At 44.3% G+C, this 15,653-nt stretch overlaps 1 protein-coding gene across 2 annotated transcripts in view; it reads right to left on the minus strand.

Moving 5' to 3' along the window:
• The window catches only part of KCNK13 (potassium two pore domain channel subfamily K member 13), a 63,454-nt gene extending 50,611 nt beyond the window's left edge, over positions 1 to 12,843 (minus strand). For both annotated transcript variants that reach the window (XM_065685854.1, XM_065685853.1), the window contains exon 1: positions 12,085 to 12,843. In XM_065685854.1, coding sequence (XP_065541926.1) covers positions 12,085 to 12,421 — 337 coding nt within the window. In that variant the 5' untranslated portion in view covers positions 12,422 to 12,843. The remainder of the gene's footprint in view (positions 1 to 12,084) is intronic.
• Between the last annotated feature and the right edge of the window lie 2,810 nt (positions 12,844 to 15,653).

Consider the following 15,653-nt stretch of genomic DNA (forward strand, 5'->3'; position numbering starts at 1 on the left):
AATCATGTAAATCAATATAGTCTCTTAAAAAAAAACACAAACAACAAACAAAAACCCAAACAAAAATCTCACTATTTAGTATACTTAGACCCTCTTTATTTCCAGAATTCACCCACTGGATAAAGTAAGACCGCTCCCATAACCAGCAAGTAATTTGTTTAAATTGGTGGTTTTCTTTCCTCCCATTTCTCCCACTTTGTGGCATACCTGGTGTCCTCAGCCCTGATTAGGCTTTTGCTTTCAATTAAAAAATGTAATTTTCCCTCCAGGAAATAGGAAAACTAAGTACTTCATGTGTCACCATTCCAGTCAAAACACCTGCATTTGCGTTATGCTCCAATACACAGAATTAGTCTCCAGCTCAGCCTCAGGAAACTTCCAGCCTGGAAAATTATAGATGCCTTAGGAAAATTACAGATGCCTCAGAAATAAAAAATAGAAGTAGTAGAATTTTAGCAGGGAGACCTTTTCACAAGGTGAGCAGGCTGGAGAGTTGCCATCGGGAGAATAGACCCATTCTCCAGTTGACCCACCCAGAGCTTTCCCAGTATCTATGAGAGCTTTCCTTGACCTGGAATTCACATACTCGGTCTTTGCCAGGGAGCATGGAGCGTTTCCTGATCTGCTTCCTTATCTGCAGACAGCTGCAGTGTCAAGAGCTTGGGAAAAAGGCTGGGCAGTTCAGCAATGTTCTTTCCAATGCTCACCTACGGAACTCACAACATTTCGTTTGAACACACAGACGTCCTACAAAGGCCCTTGCTGCATGACACCTCAAGGACTATGTTCCATTTTTATCAGTGTTTTGTGCAAAAAATGCCTTGGCTTGGGAGTATACGGACTTAGAAAAATTTAGAAAATTTAATTGTGTTAAGTCACTTCTGAATATAGGATTTAGCCATTCAAATCATTTAGGCTTTCCAACAACTTCAGATACTATCTGTCTGTGTTCATAAAGTGGGATCCCACAGCAGTGCCCCCAGCCATGTCCCACCTGCACATGAAGGCAAGGGCTGGGCATGCCTAGCCACCCTTCCCTCACTTCCCCCGTGTCCCTTGTTTTCTTCAGTAAAACAATGCAAGTGTAAAGCCCCAAAGGGAGCAATGGTTTATTTTGCCATGTCTCCCCTTTCAACACGGAGATTACAAGATCAGTACATCTTGATCTTGATTACAAGAGCAGTAGAGAATATCCACTGCTCAGTTTAATGGAATGTAATTGCCCTAAATCTTCATCTGATGAATATGGGCAACAGTACTTTCTTCATGCTTTTTGTCTCCAAGTCATACCAGTATATCTAACACTAGCAGGAGAAGGTACAATTAATTACAGCTGCCAAAATAGGGACTTGTAGCAAAGTACTTAGCTTCTTATAGGACCAAGTTCATCAAAGTAAAGAACTGGATTTTGATGAATCTTCTCCCATTCAGATTTTTTTCGTTTCAACTGCAGTAAAGATATTGTTATCTCTGATTTCACTTTAATTAAGTGCTTCTCAGTCCATGATCAGTTCTATTTTAGGCTGTTTTAAAGTTTATTTAAATTTAGATGAATACTAAGCAGGGTAACATAATTGCACATGTTAAAGCCTGCTTCATCCTAATATCAAAGTGTTCCTTTGATTTCCTGAAGGTTAAAAAAAAATGAACCTAGGAAGTTCCATATAAATTTTTCACAACACTTTTTTTATCTGCACCCTAAAAATACATGTGAAAAATTGCCAAAGAACAAGATTCTATATGCAGTGTGCTGAGCACCATTGGGTTTTTTGGTTTGGGTTTTTTTGGGGGGATAACAAGGGATAATAGTCATAGAATCATGAAACAGTTTGTGTTGGAAGGAACTTTAAAGATCACCTAGATCCAAACCCCTGCCATGGGCAGGGACACCTTCCACTGGACCAAGTTGCTCAAAGCCCTGTCCAAACTGGCCTTGAACACTGCCAAGGATGGGACAGCCACAGCTTCTCTGGGAAACTTGTGCTACAGCCTCACCACCCTCACACAGTGAAGAATGTTTTTCCTAATCTTTAACCTTAAACTACCCTCTTTAAGTTTAAAGCCATTAATGAATACCTATTATCATAGAACCTGGGGGGAAAAGCTCTGGTAGAGGCATAAAAAGGTAATCTCATCCATTCACTGCCCATTGATGGAATTACAGCATCATTCATGTGGGGTGTCTGGTTATTCTGGGTGTCAGGGGCTCTGGTGATTAAGTCTCTACAGCATTCCTAAGGAGGCTGTACAACTGATTCACTCTACTTAGTGTTAGGAAACTTTTCGTCATGTATAACCTGAATCTACTTTGTCGTAATTTAAGCCCGTTAACAGATGTCCTAGTTACCATGCACTTAGACAGCAGTGTTCAATCTTTCCTGATTCAGTGTTCTTCTTCACTAATTCCCTTCTCTCAGCTGTGCAAGTTCCTTGATTTCTTCCATTTTTTATGTAAGTTCTGCTTTCTAGATGTCTGATCATACCAGTCATTTCCTTCTAGACCATATTTCTACAAATGAAGCAGCCTAAATCTGAAAACTGCATTCCAGACAATGCTTCCCAGTACAGTATATAGAAATATTATGCTGCTATCTTCCTCAAACATCTCAATGTGATTTAAAAAATAGGTCAAGATATCTGATATCAATTGCTTATTTCTTGTACACAGAGCTAGTTATCCTGCCATACAAGATAGACTAAATTTGACAAGATCTGCTTTCAATAATTTCATGTTATGATTACTCGACTCCCCATTTCCACTTTGATGTTTACAAGTAGTTGATCTGATTACCCACTCAATTGATTTTCAGTGAATTAAGGCTGTTTGGGCCACAATTCCTTCCTTTCATCATCCCTTTTTAAAAGACTGTCAAAATACTTGCTATCATAAATGCTTGGAATTTCAGCCCCTTCCATGAGTTGCCAAAGGGTTCCTTACTGATACAGTAATTCTTTGAATACCCTAGAATGCAGTTGAGTTGGCTTACATGATTTGAAAAGATCTGACAGATTAGGGATTCTAACCCATTCTTTATCACAGGTGTTAATTGTACCACACATTAGTTCAGCATTGACCTTTTCAGGAGACTGATGCAGAAAAAGGCGTTAAAACATTTCAGCCTTCTTGGAGTCATTTGTTGAGAGTTCTTTCTCTTTTCTATAGAGCAGACTGATATTTTTCTTACGTCTTTCTCATTTTTTTGTCAATGAATGAGTTCACATCACCATTGATATCCCTTGCTAATAACACCATGTTTTGAGAGGCTGGACTTTTTATTCAGTTCCTGTATTTCCATAATACTCCTTTTGTTTTCACTGATTTCATTTTCTATATGCTTCCTTCTTGTGACTGAAATTAATAAATCTAAAAATGTAGACATGTCCATCTACCATTACAATTCCTGTCCTCCTTCTACGTTTGGATCACTTGAGCCAGCATTTTGTCTGAGAAACTGCTAGCCTGCCATTTTAACTCATTTTTCCTTTGGTTTTGGTTCCTCTGAGATTGCCCACTGCAGATCTCTAAATTCTGCTCTTGAAATCCCCTGGTTTTCTGTTCTTCCTGCTCCTCAGCAGAATTAACTAACTCTCCCACTCTGTGGTCACAAAAGTTGCCTTCTACTCTTCCAATGAAATTAGGCTAGAGCCAAATCCAGACAGGTTTCCTCTTAAGTGGTTTTTAAGTTTCAAAACCTTGCTAGAGAATTTGTACTCATCTCTCAGCACACACAACTGTACACAGATAAATCCCCTATTACAGTCAAGTCATGCCGTGGAGAATCTTGCCAGCTCTTCACAAAAAAAACCCCACCCTAATTCAAATCTTCCCGAGAGGGTGCAACTGACAAAATTATTTCCTGTACAGACTTTAAAGTGTGTTTAACTACTTACTGATCTCATTTAAGAGACAGAATTTGTGGCAAAGAAGTTATAGTCAGCATTGCAAACAGTGGTGTGCTGGTTTGGTTCTGCTGCTGTCTAGGTGATCATCTTTAGATTGCTAGGGTGGGATTTATTTCACCTAAATTTCAAGACCAATATTATAATTAACTACCTTTGCACTTGGCACCTCAGTGTTTTTTTCCTGTCAGGGAAGAGGGATGGACACACTAGGACATACTACTTCTTCTGACCAATTTTAGATATTTTCTGTAAAATTGCAGGGCTTGAAGATCATTTGAAGACTTTGTCACTAATGGATGTAAGAAAATTTTACACAGGACAACTGACCTGGCCTTTCCCCTGACCTGATAGGTTAGAACCATGTGGTTTAACCTTGTGTTTTAACCAGTGTCCAAGAGAGAACATGCTAGACTACCACACTACCACACGTACATTTTTAGACCTTGCTAGTTAAAGGATTTCCAGGTTGTTTTAATTTTATACTTCTTTTCTGTTACATGGTTTGCTTTGTTTAAACATTTCTACTTTGTTCTGTGTATGGCAGAGACTAGTGGCCATCCTTTCAATCTCCTTCTCACATCTTTCCCTACATTTTTCCTTTATATGGATCTGTCATATATTACAGTAAGCTTCCAGTAAAAATGTAGTGAAGCATTCACTGGAGCATTTAAGTCTTTCTAAAGGTGGGGAATGTTCCTAGTTTATTAATTGCTGCAGTCCTAAGCTGGTAGTGACTACAAGTTAAGTGAGTTGACAACTACTTGGTAGTCTCTGTAAAGCAAGTAAATTGCCTCAGTTTACCTGCAACTTCCCTAAAACATCAGCCTAAGCACCCCTTACTGTCAAACACAGAATGGAGCAGGGGAGCAGGAGAAAGGACGGGAATAAAAAGTGAACAGCCTTTTCCTCTAGAGATGCCTTTCCTGAAGCACTCTCCCCAGCACACACACCTTCCAGGTTCTCAGGGATATCAATGCAGGAGTATTCCAATGCATTTTTTAAGATAACCTGTAACTAATGAACGACTCTGTTATATTACACTAGACAAAACTTTCTTCTTGAAGTATCAAAACGGTAGGGAAAACATCCTTCCCCCCTCCCATCCCCCTTTTTTTTTTTTCACTGCCAGCTCCCTGCATGTCAAGTAAACCTCCTTGTTCTTCGCTGCCTCCAGTTTCACTGTTTCTGGCTGCCATTTCCTCTTGTTTTCATGGGACAAGCCTTGTTCTTCCTCTTTCTTTCATAGCTCCACTTTCAAAACATCTATTGAGCAAGATATTTTTTATTTTTAATTCAAATCCTCTTTGCAGTGCTCCTAATGCAAACGCTACATTATCTGGAAAAATAACAAATCCTGTTTGCTCTGTTCACACAATGAAGGCCAGCATGATTGTTTCAATACCTTCTGAAAAAAACCAGCCTCCAAAGCAATCAGTGTAACAATTTTTTTTTTTTTGTTTGCTTCTTGTGTATCTGTGAAATATTTCAAAGCAAATTCTTCCTTCTAATTTTCATCTCTGTGTTCAATGTAACTCAGCCAGGCGCATTTCTCACTTCTAAATTATCACCATACAGTTGTTGACACATTAACTACTGCAGTGACATTTTTAAAAAGCTGTTTCTTGTGTACTATTCCTGCTCATCAGAATCCCTAGTTTTCTGCACTGAAACTGTGAGATCCCTGAATATTCTGTCATTGTGGAAACTAATTATAATTTCTAAAGTATGCCAAAAGGAAAGGACAGCAGACATGACATTCAGTAACCTGCATTACACCTTTTCAGGGTACAAGGGGAATATGCTTGCTTGTCAAAGCAGAGACTGCAGGACATGATATATTGAAAGAGAGAGCATGGATGTCACACAAACTCAAGCAGTCTTGACCTGCACTGATAGTTGGGATATTCCTATCTTTCTGGTCACTCTACAATAGAAGAAAGGAGGCAAACCATCAGTAAGTTACTTTCAACAGAGCAGGCTGGAACTAAATGTTTTATTTCTAATCATTTATCTGAAAGAGAATCCAAACAGCCTGGTGCAACCTTTGTGCTTCTGCTGAGCATGACAAGATGACAAAAAGTACTTCATATCCAGGAAAGGGCTCAAGAGGCTTAGTGGCTTTGGGAATGTAATCTAGTCCTTGCATGGTCTGGTTCTGCACATCATACCAGAAGAACGTAGGCACCTCAGAAGGGTGCCCCCAAGCTGAATGAGATGTTCTTCATAGGAATGTGTCCATCACTAAGAGCAGCATTAGTGAAAAGTATCTTGGAATCAGTAGAGGATTCATAAAACTATAAATTAGGTAAACATCGCTCTCCACTAAAGCAGCCTTCATCAAGAATAGCCAGAACGGGACAGCTGTGGTCAAAGCAGGGAACTGAAACTCAAAGTCCCCTTCTTGTGGCAGAATTTTAATCATTGCTTTTATGGAACAGCTGCATGCCACTATTTTTAAGGGAAGAAGGGTTCTCTTTAAAATAAAATGTATAGAGGGTCACATTTGGGACACAATTCAGGGTCTGATGGTGTCTTCTGAAGTTCACAATTAGGCAACTGACATTCAAGGACAAGAATGACAATACACTTTGTGGGCATAAAAACAAGTTTAGCTTCTCAGGTCAAAGAATAGTTCTGTTCTCACTGTTGGGCTGGATAAAGTAAAGCAGAGAGATGAGACACTTCATTAATGAACATGGGACACAACTAGAAACATAACTAAAAGTACTGACTTGTATTGCTTCCTTCTAAATAGTAAGATGCACTTGCCTCATACATACAACTTTCTTGAAGAAAAAGAAAAAAGAGAATAAAATCTATTATTAGAACAACCCAGAAACTGAATGAATCCATGAAAAAGAAAATGCTAGCTCTGATGATCTTATTAATTGTCCCACCTGCGACTACGAAGCCCTGGTTATGGCTCAGTGGCTAAAGCAGGTCATTTTGAATCATTAGGGCTGCTTGCAGCATAAACAGTATTTGAGGTATAGAAATGTTAGCTGGGAGAACAACTCACCTTGTGCTGTACAAGTTTAAATAGCTCAGGCACGGTATAGTTAGGTAATGGTGAGTCCTTCGGTCTCGATGACACCAGGAGTAAGCTTGGCTCTTGGCCCTAGGTGGGGCTGTCATTGCAGTTGCCACCCTTTGTTCACTCTAACATATGGTAGAGACAAGGCTACAAGCAGTAGCCCAGCTCTCCGCTTTTAATGATTAGGTGGGTTGCTAGGCATTATCCCACACACATGCCTGGGTTTTCTGCGCAGCTGTAACTCCACTAAGTAGTAGGTACTGCACTTACACAGGTGAAAATGACAAAGTGGGCACTTTCTCTGACATTGGTCAGCAAGCACTCCCTCCTTCAGTACACCACAGACTGCTGTATATGGACACTGTGGCTCTGTCACCCCATGCAGATCTCCCCATTAGCAAATGACACTCCCATCAATCAACCCTCTCTAAGCTGCTTAAAGAAGATGCTGTGACTCCTTCTACACCTTGTGTACAAGGGATACTACACTGTATAGGTGCTCATCACTCTCTGCCGTAAAGATCTCACCCTTTGCTGCAGGAAATTTTACTTCTTGGTCCTCAGGTAATGCACTGGTGGACAAATCTGTTGCATCAACACTTTATACCTCCAGCCCAACATCCTGCAGCTTCTTGCAGAAAGGAAGGATGCAAATTTGGACAATTTCTCCAGAAAATGTACCTCATTTTGTGAGGATGATATTTCCTCCTTCACCTCACTGCTTATAAACAGTTCACACACAAAAGGCGGGAGGCAACAGGCACAAACTGAAATACAGGAAATTCCACTAGAACAGGAGGAAAAACTAAATCCTCTTTTACTGTGAAGATGATCAAACACAAGCACAGGTTGCTCTGTGAGTGCTATGGAGTCTCCATCCATGGAGATATCCAAACCCTGACAGGATGTGGCTCTAGCTGACCCTGCCTGGAGCGTGGGGGTTGTACAAGACAATCTCCAGAGTCCTCGTTCAACTTCGTTCCTCTGAAAAGGGCAGCCACATCCTACATCAGGTGAGGAGCTGCTTCAGGCTATGCCTATATGATGAGATACATTTTATTCCATTTACAGTTAAAATAAACAGGTTTTAATCAGGAACATAATATGGGGTGGGGTGCGCACAGGTGTTTTTGGTTTGTTTTTTTTTTTTTTGGTTAAGAAAAAGGGAATAGAGTCCTTTCAATTTTCTTACGTTATTTGAAGTAAAACAACTGTACATGAGAGAAGAGTATCTTAATACATTGATAAATTCCTTATTTGGTGCAACTTAAGTCGGTAACAGTTTTTTCCAATGGTTTCAAAAAGCAGGGGAGGATCTAGATGCTGCAAATATCCCAGTATGCAAACCCTCTGTATGGCTCAAGGGTAATAGTGTTCACTTATTTCCAGTGGAACTGAGGCTGTCCAGGTGTCTGTCAGGAAAGATGAGCACTGATCCAATGTGTAGACTTTCAAACTCCTGGGCAGCAGCTCCCTACCTGTTGAAGGCACTACTGTCCAAGGCACCACAGACGTCCTTAGATATCAGAGCACCTGCTGGTGACTGGGACCTTACAGTCTAATGCTGAACACCCAGAGCCTACCAAATGCTGTAAACCCCTGGACAGACCACATAAGCATTCACTGAAGTGCAGATTGGGAGCTTGATTTTGGGTTTCTGGTCTGCAGAATATTTTATTAATTAATGCAAAGTGGGTGAGTTTCAACACAAAACACTGAATCCCGTATAAAAATTATTCCCCAGACCAGTGGTCAGGGCACTATGCTGAGATATGGGGCTTCAAGTCCTTGCTGAGAAAGAAGTTGCTTTGATCTTCTGCATCCTGAGACAGTACTACATACTACTACACTACACACTTGTGGGCTCCTCCCTCCAGATTAGAGTTGGACACCTGTCTTCATAGGATGGAGGGGCTTCAACCCCATCTTCTTCCTTGGGATCACCTCCTGGCTAGTCTAGGTAGCCTTCCAATTAGGCTGGTGTCTGTGGTAACCTTCTTACATTTCTAATGCTTCCACTTACTATATAGGTAACCTTAGTGCTGTATCACACTACGTAACTCCTAATTTTCATGTGCCTTTTATAGGCTGAGCACTGACAGGAATAAAGCCTTTATGGAACAAATTCTAAACTGCTGAACTGAGAAAAAAACAAATTAAATTTTATTCCTTCAGCTCTGTTTAGCTTTGTATTTTCTTGACAAATGAAAACAGGCTGGTTACATTTAGGTTTGACCTTCTGACCCAATGCACTGGTATCATGCTTCCAGTATCTGTGTGACAAACATTTTATGTGAGTCTTTAATTAAAAAGGCAATATGATTCCCTTAGATACTGCAAAACTCCCTTCTTTCCTCTGAAAGTCAAAAATATGATGGTATTTCTTTTACTCTGGTGGAGCAGCAAAATTATTTCCACTACGCAAAGGAGAAAAAAAGAAAGTTCACAAATGAAATAAAAGGTGACTGCTTTCACAATTTACCTGCTAAATAACCTTCTATACCAGCACACAGCACCCTGTGTAGAAGATTAGCTGATATTAGGAACATGCCATAAAAGCACCTATTCATGAAAAAGTGCCTTTAACTGAAGGCACCACATTCTATTTAGGTGTGGAAATGTATATAGCCACCTATCTACATTGGTATATAGGTAGCAGAAGTGCAGACCGAAAAACACAAGCAACAATCCCTTGAGGTCACAACTGGGGTAATGTATTAATTTTAGGGCACTGTACAGGGAAACGAAAGATGTAGACCGTTTGGAAAGGGCTGAGAGCAGAAATACTGATTTGAGATGCATAAACAAAACCTATTGTTAGGACCCCAATATGGTGTGTGGCTGCAGAGCCTGCAGGAGAATGCTGCTGTGGAGCACAGCTGAGGGCATCTGGCCAGAGAACAGTCTTGTGCACATCTGGAGAGCCCAGTCCACAGCCCAAGCTAAAATAAAGGGCTGAAATGCACAGTCGGCCTCACAAAGCAGCAATGACACCAAAAAGAGTAAGAAAGAGGGATGCTGTTGGTAAAACCGAAGAAGTGCAATGCCACTGACAGGAATAAGAAAGAATGATGCAGTTGGTACAACACAGTGAGAAAATGACACTGCTGATAAGGTAGAGAAAACAGGTCAACACTAGGTCAAAAGAAAGGACTAGATGGAAACCACCAGAGCCTACAGACCATAGACAACCTGAAGGAAAGAGGCGTCTTGAGGACATTTTCAGCACAAACATCAATAGAGCTCAAAAGTGTGGGCAACAGAAATTGGCAAGACAGAAACAGCTGAGTTAATAAGACCACAGATACCCTTCTCTGCTTAACTGTCTCACACAAGACAAACATCAATGATAAGAACTACTGGCACCAGTTAATCATGCAAGAAGTAACTGCATCACAGCAAGGAAAGGGTACAACAGTTTGGCTTTCTGAATTTAGAATAGGCTGAAGGGACACATGACAATGATCTCTGAGTACCTAAGAAACCATTCTCTGGGTATGAAGTATGGTAAAACAAAAATAATGCAAGTCACTGAACTGCAGTAAAAAAGACATCAGGAAAGCCTTTTTTTCTGGTGAGGATACTAACACACAAGGCTGCAATCCTTGTGGAAGTTGTGGAATCTCCAGCAGCGCAGGTTCAAAATATCAGTTTGGAGAAACATCTATCAGGAAAAAAAAAGTCGCATGTAAGTGACCTCCCCTAGAAACGGAGGTGACCAGGTAGACTTCAGGTAAGTATTACTATTTCATGGCTGTAGCAACGGTTAGCATCAACACTGTGTTTTGATCATACAAGAAAAGCACACCTTAAGGGAAGTGTTACAATGCAAACAAACTACAGCAGTTCACAAAAACGGGCTTAATGATGTTATGTTACTGTAAATTACCAGTTCAGCAGAACATTTAAGCATAGTTCTTGGGTCTTACAGACTTGAGGTCTAAGGACACAAAACACCCAAAGCTTGATGCCCTGAGGAAATATAAAACTAGCCCAGTGACATCTTTCACCACAAAATTAACTCCAGACCTAAGAAACTCAGTAGCAGGAAGAGGGTGAGCAGAACCACTGGGAAGTGTCAGGTACTGTCAGAACTGCAGAACAGCACAAACTCCCACATGTGTCACATTAAGCAAGACATCTCAAACTCGTCTTCAGGGACAAGAAGTTAACAAGTGTTCACGGAGGTTTCCTGAAGTAATTGGTAATTAAACAGTCATTCCTCGGTATGCATTTCACATGTGGAGGCAGACTGACGAGAAATGGCGATACCATTGCTAAGATTTAGTGACCCCATTTGTCACACTGGCAAATGCACATAAGGCTGCCTGTCTTTAACTAAAGCAAGCTCCACTTCTATGGGGTTCTCAGCCATCCGCAGCTGCCCAAACCAAGCCTTTCTGTTGACAACCACGGGCTCCCTGGCTTGTGCCAGTTCCTGGTGCTGTCCCTTTCCATCTTATGGTATTCTCATCAGCCCCCTTGGAGTTTATGTTCCCCCAAAAGGCTCCTTCAACCTGAATACACATGGGTTTATTCACAAAGTAAGCAGTGCCCACCGGCTTGCTGATTCTGCCTCAGAAAGCCAGAAGAGCAGAAAGCCGAGTGGTTTGACATCCAGCCTTTCTAAGTTTCACACTTTGCATATGGACACAGCAAAATGTATTTTATGGTTCTTGATAAAACAAGATTAGAGCCTTAGAAAGGTCTCTTCTAGGCCTACAGCCTACGAAGCCACCTACCTCGAGATCTAAGATCTGCTATAATAAGACTTCAGATTCCTATTATAAGAATTTAAAGACATACAGCGTTTGTTTAAAGCTTTTGACTTTAGGTGCAACTGTTCTTGCACAAAGCCCCCCACCGCTTGCGGCACCGCTTGCGGCACCGCTTGCCCAGGCAAGCCCGTCCGGCGCCCGAAGGCGAGCAGTGAGCCGGGCTCCCGCACGCACCGGGGCACCCCACGGAAGAGCGCTTCCCGCCGCCGTGTGTCTTCGACAGGAGCAGGGAAAATACGAGCATCTACAGGGCAGGACGGTGGCCGGCACCGGCGCGAAGCCCGCTGTGCGCCCGGGGAGCTGGGGAGGAGGAGAGGAGGGCGCGCACCCCCGGCCCTCCCGCGGCCGCCGGCGAGTCCCGCCACTCACCGATAGTGGAGACGACGGTGCCCACGAAGTAGAAGGCTCCGGTGAAATCCCACCGGGGCCGGATGTCATCGACGCGGATGCCGGCCACACTGGCCTCCTCGTACTCCCGAAGGAAGTGCCGGAGCTCGGCGCGGCTCAGGTTGTGGCGCCGGGTGAAGTTCTCCAGCCGCTCCTCCCAGCGCTCCTTGGCCTCCCGCTCCGTGGGCAGCTCGATGGCCGAGAAGACGGCGGCACCGCACAGCATGTACAGCACGATCAGCACCGCCAGCAGGAGGAACCGCGCGTTGTCCGCGTTCAGGCGACCCGCGCTGGAGCAGCAGCCTCCGCGACACGCCATCCTCCGCCCCGCGGGACAGGGCTGCCGCGCCGAAACGCTACGTCGGGGCCCTCCTGCCGCCGCCACCGCCGCCGGGCATCACGGCTCCGCCCGACAGGCGTGCGCGGGGCCGCGGAGCTCAGGGTGCTGCGGAGCCCGGCGGCGGCGAGCGGCTCTCCCGTGAGCCGGCCGGCACCTCCGCCCCGGGGGCAGGGCGCTGCCCCGCCGCGCCCGGCACGGCCCCGCGGCTTACGGGCTTCGGGCTGCGGCGCATCCTGCGGGCGAGGGAACCGGCCGGTCCCGTCCTGCGGGGCCCCTCAATCCCGCCGCGAGCCCCGCGGGGCTCCGGGCTCCGCCAGTTTCATACTCCCTCGCTCCCCGCCCCGAGCACGTCGGAGCGCGGCTCAGGCACAGGCACCGCCAGACGCCTCCTGCCTGACGAGGGGGGGGCGAAGGCGGGACCGGCGGCCGCTCTGCCCGCCGCCCCGGAGCACCCCAGCTCCCGTCCTGGGCCGCCCGCGCCCAGGACCCGCGGGGCGCTCACCTCAGCTGGGCGCGCCCGCCGCCCCTCAGGGTCTCGCCGGTGCTGCGGGCGGGGCGGGGCGCGGCGGCACCTGGCAGGGCGGGCGGAGGGAGCGCGGCTGCCCCGCGGCCTCCAGCCCTCAGAGGGCTGCCAGCCTCCCTCAGCGCCCGCGGCCTTCCTGCTGGCTGGGGCTGCGGGGGTGTCTGACCGCTGTGCGCCCGGGGTAACGGGGCTCCCGCAGAGGCTGTGAGTGGGACCCCTGCAGCTGGTGTGCCCCGGCTACCGGAGTACTACCGAAGCAAGAGAAATTACTGCCTTTTGCCAAAAGAGGGCACCGCTTTCTCTACAGGTCTGGTTACTGGCGGCCTTCTCCACAGGTTGTTAGATCTCCACCCAACACCAGGTATTCGAAGGGAAATTTTGTGTGGAAGAGAGGCAGCTTTAGGACTGCAGTGTGGTTTAAAAATGAGCTGTTTTCAGGGTCAAAGAGTTCTCCATCCAAGCCTTCTGGAAAAAGCATTGTCGCTATAAAAACAAAAAGCTGAACTCGGCACTGTCTGGTGACTACTACTGTGCTGAATTCTACTTTAAAATAATTGTGGACTGGAACTGACCTCCGTAAAACATACTGGTATACATACACTTCCCTTCCAGTGAAAGGCTACCTACATGTATTTTATTTGAGAAAGTATGTTAATGAGGTATTCTTACAAAATCTATTTTTTTTTATATATATATTCTATTAATTATGTTGCAGTTACAATGTAATGGCAATGAACACTGAGGTCTTAGTAACTGGATTTCTCCCTTAATGGTGGATAACTGTGCAAGAGTCATTAATGGTCTCACAGCCTGAGGAACCTCTACTGGCCTAAGCCCTGGGAGGGGACTGTGGCCAGGTCTGTGCCCATATTTGATAGAGGATCACCCACGGTGTGGAAAATATCTACTTGGGCAGCTGGCACAGAGAAAAACCAAGTCCTTTTCTCACATTGCACAGTAAACCTACAGCCGAGGATGAATGGGACTCATTCTTCCCCTTTGCTTTTTCTATTTGTTGTTACTTGTAGGTGATACATAACACATCACGTTGCAGAATTTTATTCTGTCTTCATTAGCCTCCAGCATAGACTGACATATGGCAATTAAAAATAGTAGCAGTGCTGGAAGACACCGAGCAGCCAAAATAAGAGGAAGAGGAGATGGAGATGCCAGTCACAGTAACCAGACTCTGATCCAACTGCTAAAGGTAACCACATGCTTCAACAAAAAAAGCTGGTGTATCTTAAAAATTATTGATAGTTCCTATTAGAGGGGAAAAAAAAACCCTATATTTCCCTGCTTTGCAGTCAGAAAGATGGACCTAAATTGGTGCTCTCCCAGCCAGCACAGGCAGCAGAACTGACTGAACATCCTCAGTCTGCACTGAAGTCTCCATCCATCAAAGCTGTTGTTCTTGGCTGGCTTGGATCAGCACAGTGGCATCAGGAGCCTTCCACTTCTTGCAGCCATGACATCAACGTGGTTGCCCAAAGGAACATGAAGAACAATCACATTATCCAGAGAATTATCCATGGAAAATTATTCTACGATATTGAGTTCCTCCTATTATTTACGTATTGTTTTGTTAGGCAGGAATAGTTATGGCAAAACCATAGAGGCAAGACCAATATGGTCTCGGGCACAGAGGAAGCATTACTAAGAACATCCGGCATGGTGTTGAAAGACAATGAACTAAACCACTGTCCTTGGGCATTAAAAATTGGAAGTTCCCTTAATTTGTCAAATCTGATTGCCCTGGGTTCAGCAGTAGCAGTCATTTTTTCTCCTCCTTAGTAGCTGGTGCAGTGCTGTGGTTTTGACTTTTGGCCTGGGAACAGCGCTGATAACACCGATGTTTTTAGTTACTGCTCAAATGTTTAGACTGGCCATAGGACTTTCTGACTCTCATGCTCTGCCAGGGAGGAGGAGAAGCCGGGAAGAAGCAGAGACAGGACACCTGACCCAAGCTAGCCAAAGAAGTATTCTATACCACAGCACGTCATGCCCAGGGAGGTAACTGGGAGTTACCGGGAAGGGCACTCTCTTCTCGGTCAGGCTCGTTTCGGCAGATGGTATCGTATTCTCTTCCCTTGTTATTTCCCGTATCATTATTATTATTGATGGTAGCAGTAGTGGTTTGTGTTATACCTTGGTTACTGAACTGTTCTTATCTCAACCTGTGGGAGTTACATTCTTTCGATTCTGGTCCCCATCCCTCCGGGAGTGGGGGTGGGGAAGGAAAGAAAGGGGTGGGGAGTAGAAACTGTGTGGCTGATTGGGCTTCAACCATGACAGTTTTTTGGCGCCCAAAGTGGGGCACAAAGGGTTGAGATAACGACAGATCTGACCAGAGTGTGTCTAATCGTATTTGGGATAAGTGTTCATCATTTTCGATTAATAGTCAGTCATCACAATGCTGATTTATTGGCTCTCAAAGTTGTTTCTCTTGATCTCACAGTTTCAACATATTGTACCTTATTACAGCTGGTATTTGCTGTGTTAGTCTTTATCGGCTGGGTGCCTTGGGCTAAGGTTCTTGTCTCATTGTACTTTATGGTAATGACTTGTAATACAGTAGGATCATTGATCATGAAACTGATCTGGCTTGTGTTCCCAGTGTGGTCACCACCTTTATACTTTGGGAGGTATATAATAGAAGTGCTTAGCAATTACACATCTTTTTATTCC

This window comes from Lathamus discolor, chromosome 6 (genome assembly GCF_037157495.1).
Source record: "Lathamus discolor isolate bLatDis1 chromosome 6, bLatDis1.hap1, whole genome shotgun sequence".
NCBI lineage: Eukaryota > Metazoa > Chordata > Aves > Psittaciformes > Psittacidae > Lathamus > Lathamus discolor.